We start from the raw sequence: 17,067 nt of genomic DNA, 5'->3' as shown, positions 1-17,067 counted from the left end.
CATCCTTTCCATTAGTGTACGAAACCATGTTTTATTCAGGGTTAGAGGTGTATGCACGTTTGTATATAAAACTCCAGAACAGAAAACTAGACCCTCCTTTTCCTTTGCTTGCAGAGATAGGCTGTAGTTAAGGGGAGGAGTGAGAGAGAAGAGGCAGAGGAGGAAAAGGTGCCACACAGGGCTTCCCGAAGGAGGAGGAGCATCCGACAGTGTTTGTGTTACCAGAAAATGCTTACCTTGTGGAGGATGGGTAAGTCTTCTCCCCAGAAGCAAGTGCCTAGAAGACAAGTTTCCTCTTTGCATTGTCATGCTGGATCTTTGTGAACCTTAGGATGACAAAACGACTTCCAAGGCTTATCGCAAAAGTGGAATATAGATATGGACCCTCACAGCTCACCAACAGTATATTGCAAAGTTCAGAATAAAGGCAAGTATGCTATAGTCAGGTATCCAGCGAGCACATTAATTATTACAGAGAAACAGGTGGAGAACACATCCTACCAGGGTCCATCCAGTACCGCAAAAAGACAGGGCACCCTGACCGTCATCATTCAACAGCCTGAAAACTCACAGAGCCAGTGTGAAAACTCATTAGTTCATCTTCTATAAAAAGCATTCAGCTCACCGAAAGACTGCCCACGATCAGATGAAGCATTTAGATGGTGATTTATATGTGTACCTTGGTCTCTGAAAAAAAAACTTACCTCATCCTGATTTGAAACGGGGCCAAAACACCAAGTCTCACGCTGCTCCCAGGCAGTGCTCCATGGCTGAAGGTGTTTAATAACTTTGTGTCAGCAAGATCTTGACTTATCGCCTGCCCTGAGATACTTACCAAGGAGTGAGAAAAGGCAGGAGGAACACCACACCATGTATATACACACGGAGATGCTTCAAAGACCAGAGTAAATCAGTAAGTTCTTGTAAAGATTCCCCAACAACTTCTTTGTATAAATAAGCCTCTTGTGCGTGCGCGCGTGCGCACACACACACACACACACACAAACATGGGGAGAGTCAGTCAGTAAAGTTAACAATCCATTTCTTCTGTGAGGGTCTTAAGGCAGACTTTTTATTTTTGTTAACCACCAAATAACATGATATAAAAAGCTAAGAATTGCTCTGAAACTCAGAACATTGCCATTGCCATCAATGCTAACTTCCACAAGTACTTTCCAAGTGCTGAGTACGTATCCAGACATTCTCCCAAGCACTGGAGTTAGGAACCAAGGATCCAGACGCTGGTGTTCATGGACCTGCACTCCAGTGCCAAGAGGAGCTCTCAACACTTCTTATACACTGAGCACACAAGTACCCAACGGTTAAAAGCATGTGGTACTCTGCTGTGCTGAGAATATCTCTGAGCCAGAAGCATCCTCTACATCAAAGCTGTGGGATTCCCAGGGCATCAGCCCTTTCAGGAGGGTCAGGCCCTTCTTTAACTGACAAATTGTTCAAAAACAGGCACTGTATAGCATTTATCAGTGAGCCACATTCTACCACAGACCTGCAGTAGACCTGGATGAAGGAGAGCTGCTTGGACAAGATGATAATTTGGATTTTTGAATACATGTTACCAGGCTTTAAACAAAAAAGCAAGCAAGCAAGCAAGCAAACAAACAAACAAAAACCCCAAAAATTTGATGATGGGAGATGACATTTCAGTTTGAGGGTGGTACAGAAAGTGGCCAGATATCAAGATTTAATGTTATTCTGTAAAACAACAATTTGATTTAAAGTCAACATTTAAGTGGATTTTTTTTTCCCCACTTAAACTTTTCAGGGCTGGGGTGATGGTTCAGTTGGGAATGCGGTTTGGCACTCAGAGCCTGCAGCATAAAAAGCCTGGTGTGGTCATCCCAGCACTGAGAGTGGGACACCAGATCCTGGAGGCTTTCCCGGCCAGCCATACTAGCTGAAGCAGCACGTCCCAGGTCCCAGTCCACTTCATAACAGCCGTGGGATGCACCAGAGCAAAACCATCATCAACTGGGTTGTCCATGAGCAAATAGCTTTGAGCTCCTTGTATATCTTGGTGCCTCACAGTGAAGGTTAGCATTATAGATTGCTACAAAAAGGGGGCACAGCCAAGCCTTGGCACACTGTGTACGAGCTGAAAACAGGTTAGTTGTGTTCGGTTCACAAACTCAAAGCTGCCATGCTGGTGGATAAAGAATAATGGTTAGAATCTGAGGATATAGAACTGGTCTCTGTCCGAAACAGGGTAAAGTCTATTGACAGCCATGAAGTTTTCCTGAGAGTGGCACAAGGGAGCGGCCAGGTGAGCATTTCTGTGCACACATTGCAGGGTCCTGCTCAGGAAATCCACCTGTTCCCACATGGAGTCTGTGGCAATGGTCAGGATACAGCGTTGGTGCTGTGTAGGCTCCACTGGTAGAGTAGAAAAAGGCAAGTCCTTACAACTGGAAAATGAAAACCTTGTTCTCAAAAGAAGCCATCCTGAGGTAAGCTACCTTATGTTAAAGGCCTTATGTTTTGAAATCATTAAGTAAATAAATTTGCACCCAAGACTTTTGAGACTGGCTCTCTCCTACACTGGATTTTAGACGACTTTGTTCCCAAATGAAACTCTGTAATTAGCTTTGGGTAAATTACCCCCATGTGAATGTTTGCTAACATAAACATTTTTTGAGTCATAGAATTAAATTTTAAAAATTAGGCTCCCAATTGAATAGCATTCCAATCCACTCTCATCAGAGTGAGCCTGGCATGAGTACTAACTTCTCTTCCTGAATGAAATCTGATGACCCATTACTCACTGTTACATAAACAGCAACAAATGGTCTAGTCACTTTAGGTTACAAACTTGCAAGTTGTCTTTTGAAAGTTTATCACGGAATAATCCTCATCCAAAATAGGGCTTAGAATGCCATTACCCAAGATTAAAAAGCAATAATAATGATAATAATGAGATTAAAGAAAGTAGAAAATTCAACGAGCAGTCCTTTCCTTGACCCAGATGGAGAGTCAGCAGATAAATTACACTGAAAGAGAAAAGTCAGAAGAGAGTCACATTTGTTTATACCTGTTTATGAGTGTTGTCTAGAAGTTACTTTAGCCTTCTCTGGCTTCTGCCTTTTCAACACATTCCCAGCTGAGAGATGTTCAGGCTGCAGACCAGTGGACAGCAAAAACTATCACTTCAGGGGAATTGAGGCCCTTATCAACATTACTTCTCTGAATGCTGCCAAAAAGCTCCGGAGACTCTTCAGACACCTAGAGCATCTGACCGCAATCTTAAGCTGTCAGAACTTGAGACGAATTAAGTCATTTTCCTATAGAGAGAGCCCCTAGTAAAAATTGTCTTTCAATCAATCAATCAATCAATCAATCAATCAACCAACCAACCAACCAACCAACCAACCAACCAATCAATAACAAAAAGAACCTTACAAACCCCAAACCAAAATCAAATTAAATAACTGTTGGCTGAAACAGATGAAACCAAACCTCTCTGTAAAAACTGGCATTTAGTTGCTAAAACTTATCAAACTGGTAAGAAATTCTTAAGATATACTGTCACAGTTTATTTTAAATTTACAGGAAGGACCCTGAGGTAATTCCAAATATATTCTTATGCAATTCTTATGTAACCTATTATTCGTCATTTGAGATTACTCAAACGTGAGTTACCTAATCTGGTATTGCAAACGGAGAAATGCTTTAACTGTGATAGATGAGAGAATGGGGTCAGGGATGATCGGATCAAAGACACAAGTATTTAAAAATAATAATTACAAAAATAAACAATCCACTTATCCTGACAACCTGGGCCATCCTAACCTTTGACCTCCCTTCCGTTTGCTGTTCCAGGCTGTTGGGGTAGCTTTCTGGTGCACTTTGTTTTTACATCTAAAGGTACTGAAGTGATGTTTCCATTCCTTACCTAGATCACTGATGATAGATAGCTAAGGTGCCAAGGTCCTAGTGCAGTCAAGACCCAGCTTTGCACTGATACACTATTTAACCTCTGCTAGTATCATTATTACGGCTGAAAAGAGGATAGGCTACCTCAAGGATGCTAAGAGAACAATGTACACCAGGAATTATCTCTGCTAATGTGAAACTAACACACTGATGTATATCTAATATTTAGTGTCAACCATCTGGTTCTCACTTCACTAATGAGTGTCTTTCTGATGCTCTTATTTGATCATGAGCACACCTACAATCCTGGATCAAGGTAATTTACTAAATTCCTAAAACGTGCTAAGAGTCAGAGCAATCGTAAAAAGGTTCCTCAGTGGTCTGGGTGTGGTGGTGCACGCCTTCAATCCCAGCATTCCGGAGGTAGAAGCTGAAGAGCTCTGAATTCAAGGGCAGCCTAGTCTACATAGTTGTAGGGCAGCCACAGCTATGTGGAGACCTAGACTCAACACTCTCATTCTCAAAAATGTTCCCCTGTGGGATTAGTATTAAATATGGTCATATGAATTTGACCTATTACCGTGAGCTTATAGAGCATGGGCTCTCAACCTGTGGGCTGCGACCTTTTGGCGTGGCAAATGACCCTTTTATGGGTGTTGCAATTATAGTTAAGTAGCAACACAATAATTTTATGGTTGGGGGTCATCACAACATGAAAACTGTATTTAAAGGATCACAGCCTAAGGAAGGTTGAGAATCACTATTATAGAGGTTAGTTCATGGACCGGGAGTTTATTCTAGTGTTTACTTTCTTTTATAACAGTGACTACTTTTAGCCGGGCGTGGTGGCGCACACCTTTAATCCCAGCACTCGGGAGGCAGAGGCAGGCGGATTTCTGAGTTCGAGGCCAGCCTGGTCTACAGAGTGAGTTCCAGGACAGCCAGGGCTACACAGAGAAACTCTGTCTCGAAAAACCAAAAATAAATAAATAAATAAATAAATATCAGCGACTACTTCTAATGGCTTGCTTACTGTAAGTCAAATGTGTATTCAAGCACATTTGTCTTTGGTTTTAAAAATATTCGGACACTTGGGAAGTTATGAAGACATGTCTAGTTTTTCCCTACTAAATTAACTAGTCGCCATGTGATAAAGGGAGAAATGGACTAGGAAGGATGGATGGGTAGGAAGTAGGAGGGGAGTGTAGAGAAAATATGGGGAGGGGTACCAACATTAAAGGCCTTCAGAGAAAGCCATTTGGAAACCTACCTCTGGAGAAGCTTCCTCAACTGTACATATATAAAAGTAATTTAAATGGAGTGAAGTGGGGGACAGTACCCCAAGTAGGCACCACATGCTGCCCTAAACCAAAAGCCTACCAGTGTTGGCTAATGGGCTCCACAAACCTGTAAACATAGTCAGTATTGCTTCCCAGCAGACTTCCCAGTATAATCCTTGTGACCCCACTGATTTCTTTCAGCATGACACAGAAGGCATGTGTTACTTCCCGGTTCCTTCTCTAATAAACTAGAAGTGCATGCAATCAAATTAGAATGTCCCTTCCCTCAGTAAAACTAGGACATTGGGTTTAAATGTCCATGTTGTTCCTGGGCTCCTTGGAAGAACTCCCAGTCTTTGACAGCGCCTCTGTTGATTAAAAATTATTCAGATACTCACTCTACAAACTACTTTTCTTTCAGGTAGGTTTAAGAGTTTATAGAATACTTATGTCTAAGTAAAAACATTACCTACTAAGGCCCACAAAGAAACTAATGATTTGGATGTGCACTCAAAAGCTCAACCTCATTTCAACTCCTAAGTACCTTGTGATGACTAAATGTCTGGGCAATGTAGGATGACTGTCACCACCGAGCCAAAACACCAGCACATGTTCCAGGCGGAGGTGGACGCTTCCAGCTTTTTCTGGGCAGAGATGGGCAGATGCTAGCGGCTTCTATCAGCACTCAGATAAAGTGAAATTTGTAGCCACAAACCTATACAAATCAAGAGATATGTGCTCCCTCAATCTGTAATGAGCTGCTTACCAAATCTTTCTCTAATGTCTTCTCAATTTAAATCTCTTTAAAAAATATTTTTGTCTTATGTGTTCATTGTTTTGGCTACGTGTATCTGTGTACATGACAGTCTGGTGCCCGAGGAGGCCAATAGTTTGTGGGATCCCTTAGAACTGGAGTTTCAGACAGTTGTGAGCCTCTGTGTGGGTGCAGGATACTGAACCTGGGGCCTCTCAAAGAGCCAGTGCTCTTAACCTCTGCTGTCTCTCCAACCTTGAACAATTTTTCTTTTCTTTTTTAAAAGCCTGTATTAAATGACAAGAGTTAATGAGAGAAAACCTTACCGAAGACTGGCGATGTTTGTCAAGCAATGAACTCAGCTTTTCTATAGAGGACTCCCTGTTAGACAGTTCCTTATGGCTATATTGTAGTAAGATGTAGTTATTCTGTTTCTAAAGGTGTCACTGTAGGGCTCTTTGTCCAGATACATGTAACAGGACAGATGATTCTAAGGCATACCACTCTTACAACAGTTCTCTTAACAGTTTAATACATTAAGTGTTCGCATTTGTACCACAAAAAACATTTCCATAGAACAAAGCTCTTGAAAGGTGTACTGTCACATTCTGTACTCTGGACTGCGGCACAGCCTCACCTTCATACTCCAACTTGGGCCAGGGTCAATGGGACAAAATATCACCCTTACCAAAAACTAAGCTTCTGGCTTAAATGAGCATCACTGCTAACATGGCCATAATACTGCCTATTAAAAACTAGGCCCCACACGAACCAATGTTTGGTATTTATTAAATTCCTAGTATCATTCCATCTGGAAGACTTCAACATTTTTGGTTTGAAAGAGTCCCACTAGCATGAGCTTAAACTGTGACAGTTCTATGTAGAAGCACTATACCACAATGGTAGGTGCTGAACTGCCACCAGGTCTCCCAGAATTCTTTTACTCAGCGGGTTTACTTAATGACATACTTTACCTCTCAGGACATGTAGTGCTGGAACCTCAAACATTATCTGTGCACTCTTGGCTAGTCAATTAAAATTTTCAACTTATTTTAACATCTTAATAAACAAATGAGACACAATATTTTATACTATTTGGGTCAAATTAATTTTATTATGTTCCATGATGAATTGCCACCAGTGCAACATCTTATTTACTATACATTTCAAAAAAAATTTCACATACTAAACAAAATTTCAGTTGATAAATGGAATTGAATGATTGAAAATCTTTATGAATTTCATAATACAATATGTGGCTAGCTGAAATTGTCTATCACACAGCATTTAGATATAAAAGGCCTCATGCTAGTTTGTTAAACGCAAAGGCTACCAGACAAGCACATAGCTGGATGTATCCGTGAGGCTTCCAGATGACGCACAGGAATAAATAGTGCCACCCACAGTGCAAGACAGAAGAGGACGGAGCTGTACAACTGACACCTTACTCAGAGTGGATTAGTCTTCATGCCTGGACTGAACCCCACAGCTCCTGGAATTTAGATTTTACACAAAAATAAAAAGCAAACAAAAGCAAAATCCATTTCTGTATGAAAAAGAATAAACTCAATTTTACCTTTGGCAAATAATATACCCCCATTTATATGCAACTCAAAGAACTCAGAGTCTCCCCAGACAACTTCTGGTCAAATATCAAATTAGCTGGAAAACTCTCAAACTTCTTGGCCAAAAGGTAAGGGACATCAGAATTGGCATTATCTCAAAGATATTTTTAGGCATGAAAATGTTTTCTCCACGTCAAAAAGAAAAATATGAAAGTCCGATGCTATTTATTTAAAGTTATTTTGACCTCCTAATTGTATGGGTAGTAGTTGTCCAGCCTCATCCGCACCAGTCTCACAGAGCTCAAGCCACATGAAAATGACAGTAAGCAGAAAAAAGGTCCTAGCAGCAGAGAGCACTGTTTTTACAGAGAACACAAAATTGAGAATCTTTCCAATGTGCTTCAGTTACTCTTGCAAGGAGGATAACACTCTTTGAATAACTTAACTACCTTACTGCACCACTTAACTGCTTTTGGCTACTAAACCTTTTAAATTATTCCTGACAATAACTAGATGCATGGTTTCTAGAGGTTATGTGATAAACTGGTTAAAATTCAAACCATATCTTACAGGTCCAGCCTGTCAAGATCATGTCAATACTAGATTTTGGTCGGTATACTTGTAGATAGCATAATTTTTAGTTGGATATTGTGACTATAATGAATACATTTGAAGCTACATTCTGCATACAACTCAATGTGAGAAAAATATGTCTGCACTTAAATCAGATAATCGTCTACCTAAAATGTATTTAAAGTAGGTAGGTAGGTAAGATAATTATCACTGTAAATATGAAACAGCCACCTTTAGGCGAATTAGTGTACTGTAAAGAGGCAAGGAAACCCTAATTTTAACATACCACGTAGTATGCGTAACAACTGTGCAGGCTGTGAAGTTTTATTTAAAAAGAAAATCTATCAAATCAGTTATGTTCTCTAAGAAATTTGCCATTGGGATGATCAATCTTTTAAGAAAAATATAATTCTACATGTGGTACTTGACAAAAACCTGGAAAAGCCATCAAAGTAAAAACAGAGTATGTGCAAGGGTTAGCATTCATGCATACTTTTGCCAAAACCTCTGAGTCTTACAGTTGGTACTTCTGAATACAGCAATGCACAGAGTGCAAAACACAAAGATTCCATTTCAGCCCTGTTCTGATACCGCTCGAGTCAGACACGAGCATGACAGTTGTTTATGATGCACGAAGCTACCTCCAAAAATGCTACCTCAAACTATTTTGGGGCATGATAACAAGCATCTAACTCTTTGCTAACAAAGAGCCTGTCACATTTGCCACAGCATAAAAGTCACCTTGGTCAAGGACAGGCACGTGAGGGCTCCTTCAGATGCCACTGCTTCCCAGCGTTGGGCAGGCAGTGCTGCAAGCGAGGTGTGCCTCCGCCTCTCTTCAGTAGCATCTCTGTAGCGACTTTAAGCAACTCATAATACTAGAATGTGAAAAACTGCATTAGTGTAGTGAGTGGTGTCTAGAGAACTGTGCAATGTATCAGCTTCAACATTCATATGTGGCATCATATTCAAAATGAAGGGGCTAAAGAAACTAAAGTTTACATCACTTAAAAAAGAATGTAGTGCTATACTAAATTTTATTAAGAAAATTTAGGTACAGAAAAAGTAGGGTATGAAAATAGTGTTCTCCTTCTGGCATTCTAACTAAATTACATTAAGGTTTGTGTCAGTCTCACACATAATTAAACTCCCTTGTTGATGGAATGAAAATATTCACAAATCACGTGAGCATCCTGATGTAAACTTGCACACAGCAACAAGGAGTAGCTTTATATAGGATTATAACAAACCTTTACAGATTAAATGAGGTATTGCACAGATTAATTTAAAAAAAAAAAAGCAAAAAAGGCAACAAAAATATACAGCAAATTGGTAGAACATTTACATGATAATTTTACAGATCAATAGACAGGAAGTAGTGTTTAGTATTTCACCTTAAAAATATATATATATAATATATAGATCAGTCTTCCCACTCATCATCATCCTCAAAATCTTCCTCCTCATCATCGTCTTCATCTTCATCTAAAAATAAACCCCAAACCAGGAGTTAAGCACGCATAAATAATTCTCACGTCATTTTTCCAGCTACCCGACTCCTAACACAAACATTTAATTTCTAGAATCTAGTTACTAAGAAGGTTTAAAATTAATCGAATAAAATCAATCTACAGACTATGGATGGGATCAAAGATGAAGACAGGAGAGTCACCGTTTGGGTTTTGGCCCCTCACTGCCTACAGGAAAAAGATTTCAACCAGCGTGTTTTCAATGAGTCACCGGAAACTTGTGTTGGTTTTCTGAATTGGGTTCACACAGTAGTTTGCAAACCTAGAATTTTAGATTTTGTCCTCTTCCCACAATCTGCTTTTCTCCCTTGACTCTAGTTACCCCATTTTAGTGACATCACCATCCTTTCAGGTGAATAGGCATATGAGTTATTAAATAATTCTTTTTACCTCTCCCTCCATCAAGTCTCTTCCTTCTTACCACAGTCCACACCTACTATGAGGTTGGATTTTTTGTTTTTGTTTTTTTTTTTGTTTTTGTTTTGCCTCAGTTATTGCTGTTCTCCAGTACATTCAACTCAGAGCAGATGGAGGGAAACTTTTAAGCCTTCCATGGCTGGCTCCTGCCATCTGGACTCACTCTCAGCTCTCTCTGAAGCATCAGGCATGACTTGCCCAGCCCTCCCGCTCTCCTCCTTCCGGCCTTCCATTCACCATTTCTGCTACAACCACTTCCCTCTCTGTCCCCTACCCTCACTGAACTTTCCCTCCATATTTCATCATTGGAAGTACTGCTTTCCTCTCTGTCTTATCATTTAGATCCCACTCAGCACCACCCCTCAAAAGACGCATTTCCTGACCACCCTGTGTAATTCTCCCCAGAATCACTGTCTCCTCCATTTCTTCTTCCTCATAATTCTACTACCTCGGTTTCTTAGACTGTCTTCATACTTGAATACAAGCTCCACGACAGGGAAGAACAGCAGGAGTACTGTAGAGGTGTTCAGTCGTCATCCTCTAAATGAATGCACATTTTGATGGCATCCAATTTTTCATATCTACACCTCATAAAACTTATGACGGCCAAGTTTGTAAGAGATGATATTAAAACAACACAGAGCCAGGACCACGGGTATAATACTATGGATGTGAGCTAGATAAAAACAGAGTATCTTCTGTTTCCCATAAGACAAATTTCCTAGTATCATAACCTAAAAAGTAACAAAAGTTAGAGAAAAGCAAAAGAAGTCTGACCCCCTCTTCTCCAGCATTCCATGTTTTTGCTTGCTTGCTTGTTTGTTTTTTTCAAAACAGGGTTTCTGTGTGTAGCCCCAGCTGCCCTGGAACAGACTGTAGACCAGGCTGGCCTCAAACACAGAGATTCATCTGACTCTTCTTTCTAAGTGCTAGGATTAAAGATGTGTGACCACAGCCTGGCTCATTCCATGTTTTAAATTAAGGTCTTTTTTATCTAGGTTTACCTGACTGTTGTTCAGATTGAATGAAAAACAGTTTAACTGTATTCTTATCACTTCCTATTGGTTTGAGTGTCTGTCTGTACCACCACACTGTCTTTGTCATTATAGAGGTTATTTTCAGAATACTGCAGAAATGACATTGAGAAATCTCAAGCCTCGCTTAATGGCTGCTTGTCAAAGATTCCATTGGCATTTCCCAGTATAGGAAATGAATTCATCACTTTTTACATGGTCTCTCTTCTAGTTTATATATGGCTATGGTGTCTTGGTATCTACTAAATTTTAGGCAGACCAGTCATTGAGCAAACAATATGATTAAATACGCTGTAAACTCAGACCTACAGAGTTAGTAGACGAAACGGTCACAAAGAAAATGATAAACAGACAGAAATTACGAGCCTGTTTATTTCTACCCTATAAAAGCCCTCCCGCTCGCTCCGTGGAGATCATGTGACCATACCTGAGGAATGAATGGCTTTGCTCCTTTTCTGCATCACTTCCATCAGTGCACCCACAATTCCTGAAGTTGGTGCAGGTGCTGGTGGTGTGGACTCTTGGCCATCAGACACCTTGGAGAAGGAAATTATTAAACTCAATTATAAATATTTAGAAAAGATTCTGTATGGGTCTGGGGAGATGGCTCAGAGGGCAGAGTACTTGTCATATAAGCATTAGGACCTCCTGTGGCACACATACAGCAAGGTAAGATAGCTTATCTGTAACTGAGATATAAGGTGGGAAGTGATCTTAACCTTTAAAAGATGACATGATCTTATTTTCTCTAAGTCAGAAAATCCAAACTTATACACCATCACTATTGTGAATTTTAAAGTTGGAACCTCTTTCAATTTTCTGTAGAGTCTGATTTATTATTTTTAATTTCAAAGTATAAAAAGTTAGTGTATACTTTCATTTTCATACAGTTACTAGTGTTGAGTTATCAAGATGACTTCACTTGCTTCCAAACAGGGTTATTATGAACTCTCCTTGTTTAGTAGGTAGTTTCTTTTATCTAAAGTCTAGAACAACGAATTGCAAACACACTGTAAGATTCCATCTACATGAAATTTAGAATTAGACAAAGTTAACCCAAAGCTATCAGATCAGTGACTGTTGGAAGCATAAGGTATCTTTCTATGGTAACTAATATTTTATATGTTTATGTTAAATATGGATTATACAACTACAGATATTCATCTAAAATATGTACCTTTCTTTGTATACAGACAAACATTGTAAAAATTATAAAAGGTAAAAGAGTAAGCTTGTAATATAGACACCTTATAATGAGTTGTGGTAAAAGCCCATAGTACCAAAAACAAGCAAACAAACAAACAAACAAATCAAAATAAAAAGGTCACATCACTTACAGATTTCAACTGAATGCCCTGTCGTATCTGGTCTAAAAGCGCATCCCTTCCTGAGCAGGACACGGGCCGACTATTCTGTTCCACTTTTTTCAGCTGAGCACCCTCTCTAATTTGATCCAAAAGAGCTGCTTTGTTTCCTGAAGGAGCTGGAACTTGATGGTCACCATCAGAAGGCAGGCCAGGGGGAGGTGGTGGCCCTGGTGGAGGCGGAGGTGGAGGAGGAGGTGGAGGTGCTGTGGACCCTGCCATAGATAGAGGTGGAGGTGGTGGTGGGCCTGAAGGTGCTGAAGAGGGCAGCGCTGGTGGTGGAGGAGGGTACATCCTGTTTGGAGGGGGCGGAGGAACAACAACACCAGGCCTAGAAGGAGGTGGAGGTGGAGGTGCAGCAGTAGGAGCTCTTGAAGGTGGGGGAGGAGGAGCCCCCCTTCCACGGGCAGGAGGGGGAGGAGGACCTGAGCTATGAGGAGGGGGAGGAGGAGGGGGAGGTCCTCCTCTTGAGGGTGGAGGTGGTGGTGGTGCTGAAATAAGAGCAGAGAAAAAAATGAAAGCATAAACATTTAATAAAGCAACTTACTTTACCATCCACGGCTGAGAGAGCTCAGCAGTAATTAGCTGTGCTTGTCCTCACATAGGGGCCCCTTTGAGTCCCCAGCACCTCCATCTAACAGCTCACAACTGTCTGTAACTGCAGCTCCAGTGGTTCTGATGTTCTTCCAGACTCTGCAGGAGCCCATATATGCAAAGCTGTGCATGGCATTGCACACAGCATGCAATTGTACAACAAAATGATAGGGCTAGTTGGTAAAACTTTCCTTAGCATGCCCTAGGGTTGATCCCTAGCAACACACATGCACACACGTGCACACTTAAGAAAATATACTTTTTTTAACTTTATATAATTATATAATTAAATATAGTGTGTAATTAAACTTTACATAAATTACTTTATGTAATTAAACACTTTGCTTGTAAGCATTAGCTTACATTGACAGCAATTAATGCCATTTTCATAGTAATTAATGACAACCTTCCCTTTAGAATTAAATATTTAGATTCTGCATAAATTTTAAATACAAATTTTAGAGTATGGCAAAATTTATTAGAATTTATTAACATCAATCAAAGTTAACCCAAACATAATACTTTCTTTCAAGACACAGTTTCATTATCTAATTTACATATATCCTTTTACTATAATATAGTGTTTAATATTACCAAAACCTAGTCATCAGCTCTAGACATGATATTACCAGAGGGTGGTTGTTTGGTTAAATGTTCAATTACTTATTTAGATCTGAATTATTAAGAAACATTTTTTATAAACTATAAAATTATACTGCAGTTATTAATAAAAATTTATCACTACCCCAGTAGTTATATTTCTATTCTTTGTCTACTTAAGTGAAGATGTCAGATATATTAGAAAAACAAATCCAAAGGTATAGTAATATCAACATAGACTGGAAGTGAATAAACCCTTTAAGGATTCAATGCTGTATTTCTAGAGACATGATTTTACCAATGACATATACAAATCAATGTAACAGTAAGCATTTTATCAGTTCCCCAATCATTTAAAATCTGATCAGAGAAACTGACTTTTTGGGTTACAGAGATCTTGGGACCCATAATAACAATATATTTAGCTCTGTAAGGTGTACACATTACTGAGTAACTACTTAACCTATGTTACTGGCATTTCCCTTAGTACAATGCTACAAGAGGAAAGGAGCCCTCACAGCACGGGCACTTCTACTTCCTTTTTTCCCCCCTCCCTCCTCTTTCTTTCTTTCTTTCAAAAAATATATACTTATTGCTTTATGTATATGAGTGTTCTGCCTGCATGAATGCTGCATGCCATGAGTGCCATGGATGCCAGAAGAGTGTGTAAGATTCCCCGGAACTGGAGTTAGAGCTGTGAGCTGTAGTGGGAATGAAGGGTAGTGGGAATGAAGCCTACGTCTTCTAGCTGAGCAGCCAGTGCTCTTACCTACTGAGCCATCTCTCTAGGCCCCAGCACTTCTGTTGTCTTAAGTGACAGAAAACTTCACTGCATTTTAAAAAATAAACAATCTATTACCAATCCTTACTTTTTATTATTTGAATTCTATTACAAACAAACCCCATCACAGGGACAAACGTGATAGAATTAACATCGAAGAGTAAAGACACCACTGTTAGGACAGTTAGATGCACCAAGATGCTGGCCAAGCAGCCACCACTGTGAGGGACTTTTAAGTGTTCACAAACACCAGAAAGAAAATGAAAACTGGTATTTTTCAAATTAAAAAAAAAAAAGTAATGAAGAAGACATGAAAGTTACAAAAAGTATGCTTCTAATATATGCATATAAATATATATAATACATAAATATAAACAAATACTCTTAGTTAATCTACAAGAATACTGAATCTTATAGAAGAAAAACACCTTTGTGTTTATGGCACATAAAAAGGCTGACGTATTTGAAAACTATTACTTCAGACCAACATCAGTGTTATTAATAATACCAGTAGATAATTTTATTTCTCATGTATTAATTTTTTTTTTTTCCGAGACAGGGTTTCTCTGTATAGCCCTGGCTGTCCTGGAACTCACTTTGTAGACCAGGTTGGCCTCGAACTCAGAAATCCGCCTGCCTCTGCCTCCCAAGTGCTGGGATTAAAGGTGTGCACCACCACGCCCGGCTCATGTATGAATTCTTATATAATTTCCTATGTATAATTCTTCTGCTTATAAGCAGAAAATACTACAAAGTCATATAGTATTACAGAATTCATAAAACATTTAGGAACTGACGCCATGTTATCTCATAAAAATATAACAGACAAATGTTATCTAGGTATAAATTTATGGGAATACTGTCAAGTGCTTAAATGGATAAAAGATACTGTGCTCACTAATACTGCTCCATCCTTGTACAGAAATTTTAATCCAGTAACAAGGCTGCTCTGGCAAAGACCTTCTAGATCTAAGTGATCTGGCTAGAATGCAGACACACCCTTAGTACACAAATTCAATCCCTAACAATGAAAGTAAGGCTACTTTATAGAAGGAAGCAGCCATGTCTGAAAGTGTTGTCTGAAGGGCAGACAAAGTGACAATCAGAATTTGACAGAATGAGTCAGAGATAGGCTATGCCCATCCCAATTCTCACGAGAACAGCACAAGAAAGTAGTCTACTTGAGAGCAGCCTCTCTTGACAGGAAGGGAGGGAGAGAGGAGGAGGACAGATTAGTGTAGTGGCAGTTTTACCAGGACAGTTTTACAGAGAAGTTACAAAGAGAACAAACTAGACACAGGTGAAGACAGAATAAGCCAGAGAATAAGAGCCAGAAGATTAGAGTGTATTGCCAAAGTAAGTAGAGGCCAAGCAGAGCAATTCAGTGAAAAGTCAAAAGAAGCCAGTTTCATCAGTTAGCTCAGAGAGGCGTCTGGGCCAGAACAGCTGAGTTCAACCAGCCAGCCACCCAGAGTTCAGAAAAAACTAGAAATGGTGAGCTAAGCAGTAAGCCTCTGAGATGACAATTATAGCTGGTGAATAAAAATTTCTTTTACACATCTTCCTTTATTCTAGTCAATATAAACATATTTTATACAGGTTATTGAAAAATGAATGTGTAAAACATTTATAAAATAGTATAATTAGTACCAGTAAAAACAACGTGAGTGCTGTGAGTGAGCAAGAGGCGTTTACTAATAGAGAACTTCAATAAAATAATCTAAGTTCTAGACAACATTTATGCTGATTTATACAAATATATCTCTTTTTACTACACATTATTCTTTACGCACGGGGTGATGGAGACACGCACCTTTAATTCCAGCACTCAGGAGGCAGAGGCAGGCAGATCTCTTGTAAGTTCAAGGCCAACCTGTTCTACAGAGGGATTTGCAGGACAGCCAGGGCTATGCAGTGATAGTGAAAGCCTGTCCTTGAAAACCAAAAACCAAAAAAATACAAACATACAAACAATTAAAAGAAACAAACAAACAAACAAAAACAAAAACAAAACCCTTTATGCCCAAGCTCAAAACATTAGTTTTTGAAGGCAGGACATATAAATTCTAGCTACTCTAAAAAACAACACAGCAAATCATGCAAAACTCAGTGTAGTGGTCCACACACTGTTCCACATACGTACCGCTCCACTGTGGTGGACCTGAAGAACAGATTGTTTATAAGTTAATGGACTTAATACTTAAGGAGCTACACACAGGGATATGATGAAAATCACAAATTTGTGTCTTTATAAATCTAATTTTATGATTTTATAAAATAAATGAAAAAAGATTTACTAATTAAGTAGGTTAAGACAAATTTTATTAATCTCTCTATTCTGTTTTCATACCTTTGAATACTAATGTATGTATGTGCTCGCTCTAAAAAAAAAATCATTAATTTATCTTTTTGTTCTTACTTAGGAAAAAAAATGGACAGCTTTCAACTGAGTGATGAAATGCTGTTTCTCAGGGATGCAATGTCCTCTTCTCCCTTCTGCAAGCACTGCATGTATAGACATAACCACTCCCTACACCCCCAATACACAAACACATAATTACAAATAAAATATAAACAAAATAAAATCATTTTTTAACGTATAATAGGTTCTTGAAATATAAAAAAGAAAAAAAGAAAATCTGTATTTCAAAATAGAAAGAGTTTAAATAATTTATGTTCTGGAAATGT

At 39.2% G+C, this 17,067-nt stretch overlaps 1 protein-coding gene across 1 annotated transcript in view; it reads right to left on the bottom strand.

The window, feature by feature from the left end:
- Positions 1-7,016: 7,016 nt before the first annotated feature.
- Positions 7,017-17,067, bottom strand: part of Wasl (WASP like actin nucleation promoting factor) — a 51,879-nt gene continuing 41,828 nt past the window's right edge. Inside the window, exons 9-11 of the mRNA XM_021164665.3 lie at positions 12,378-12,895; positions 11,468-11,576; positions 7,017-9,545 (exon numbers count right to left, since the gene is read on the bottom strand). Coding sequence (XP_021020324.1) covers positions 9,484-9,545; positions 11,468-11,576; positions 12,378-12,895 — 689 coding nt within the window. The 3' untranslated portion in view covers positions 7,017-9,483. The remainder of the gene's footprint in view (positions 9,546-11,467; positions 11,577-12,377; positions 12,896-17,067) is intronic.

Source organism: Mus caroli, unplaced genomic scaffold (genome assembly GCF_978045245.1).
Source record: "Mus caroli unplaced genomic scaffold, Mus_caroli_1 scaffold_7, whole genome shotgun sequence".
NCBI lineage: Eukaryota > Metazoa > Chordata > Mammalia > Rodentia > Muridae > Mus > Mus caroli.
Note: the sequence above shows the minus strand (reverse complement) of the source record. Positions and strands in the feature narration are given on the sequence as shown.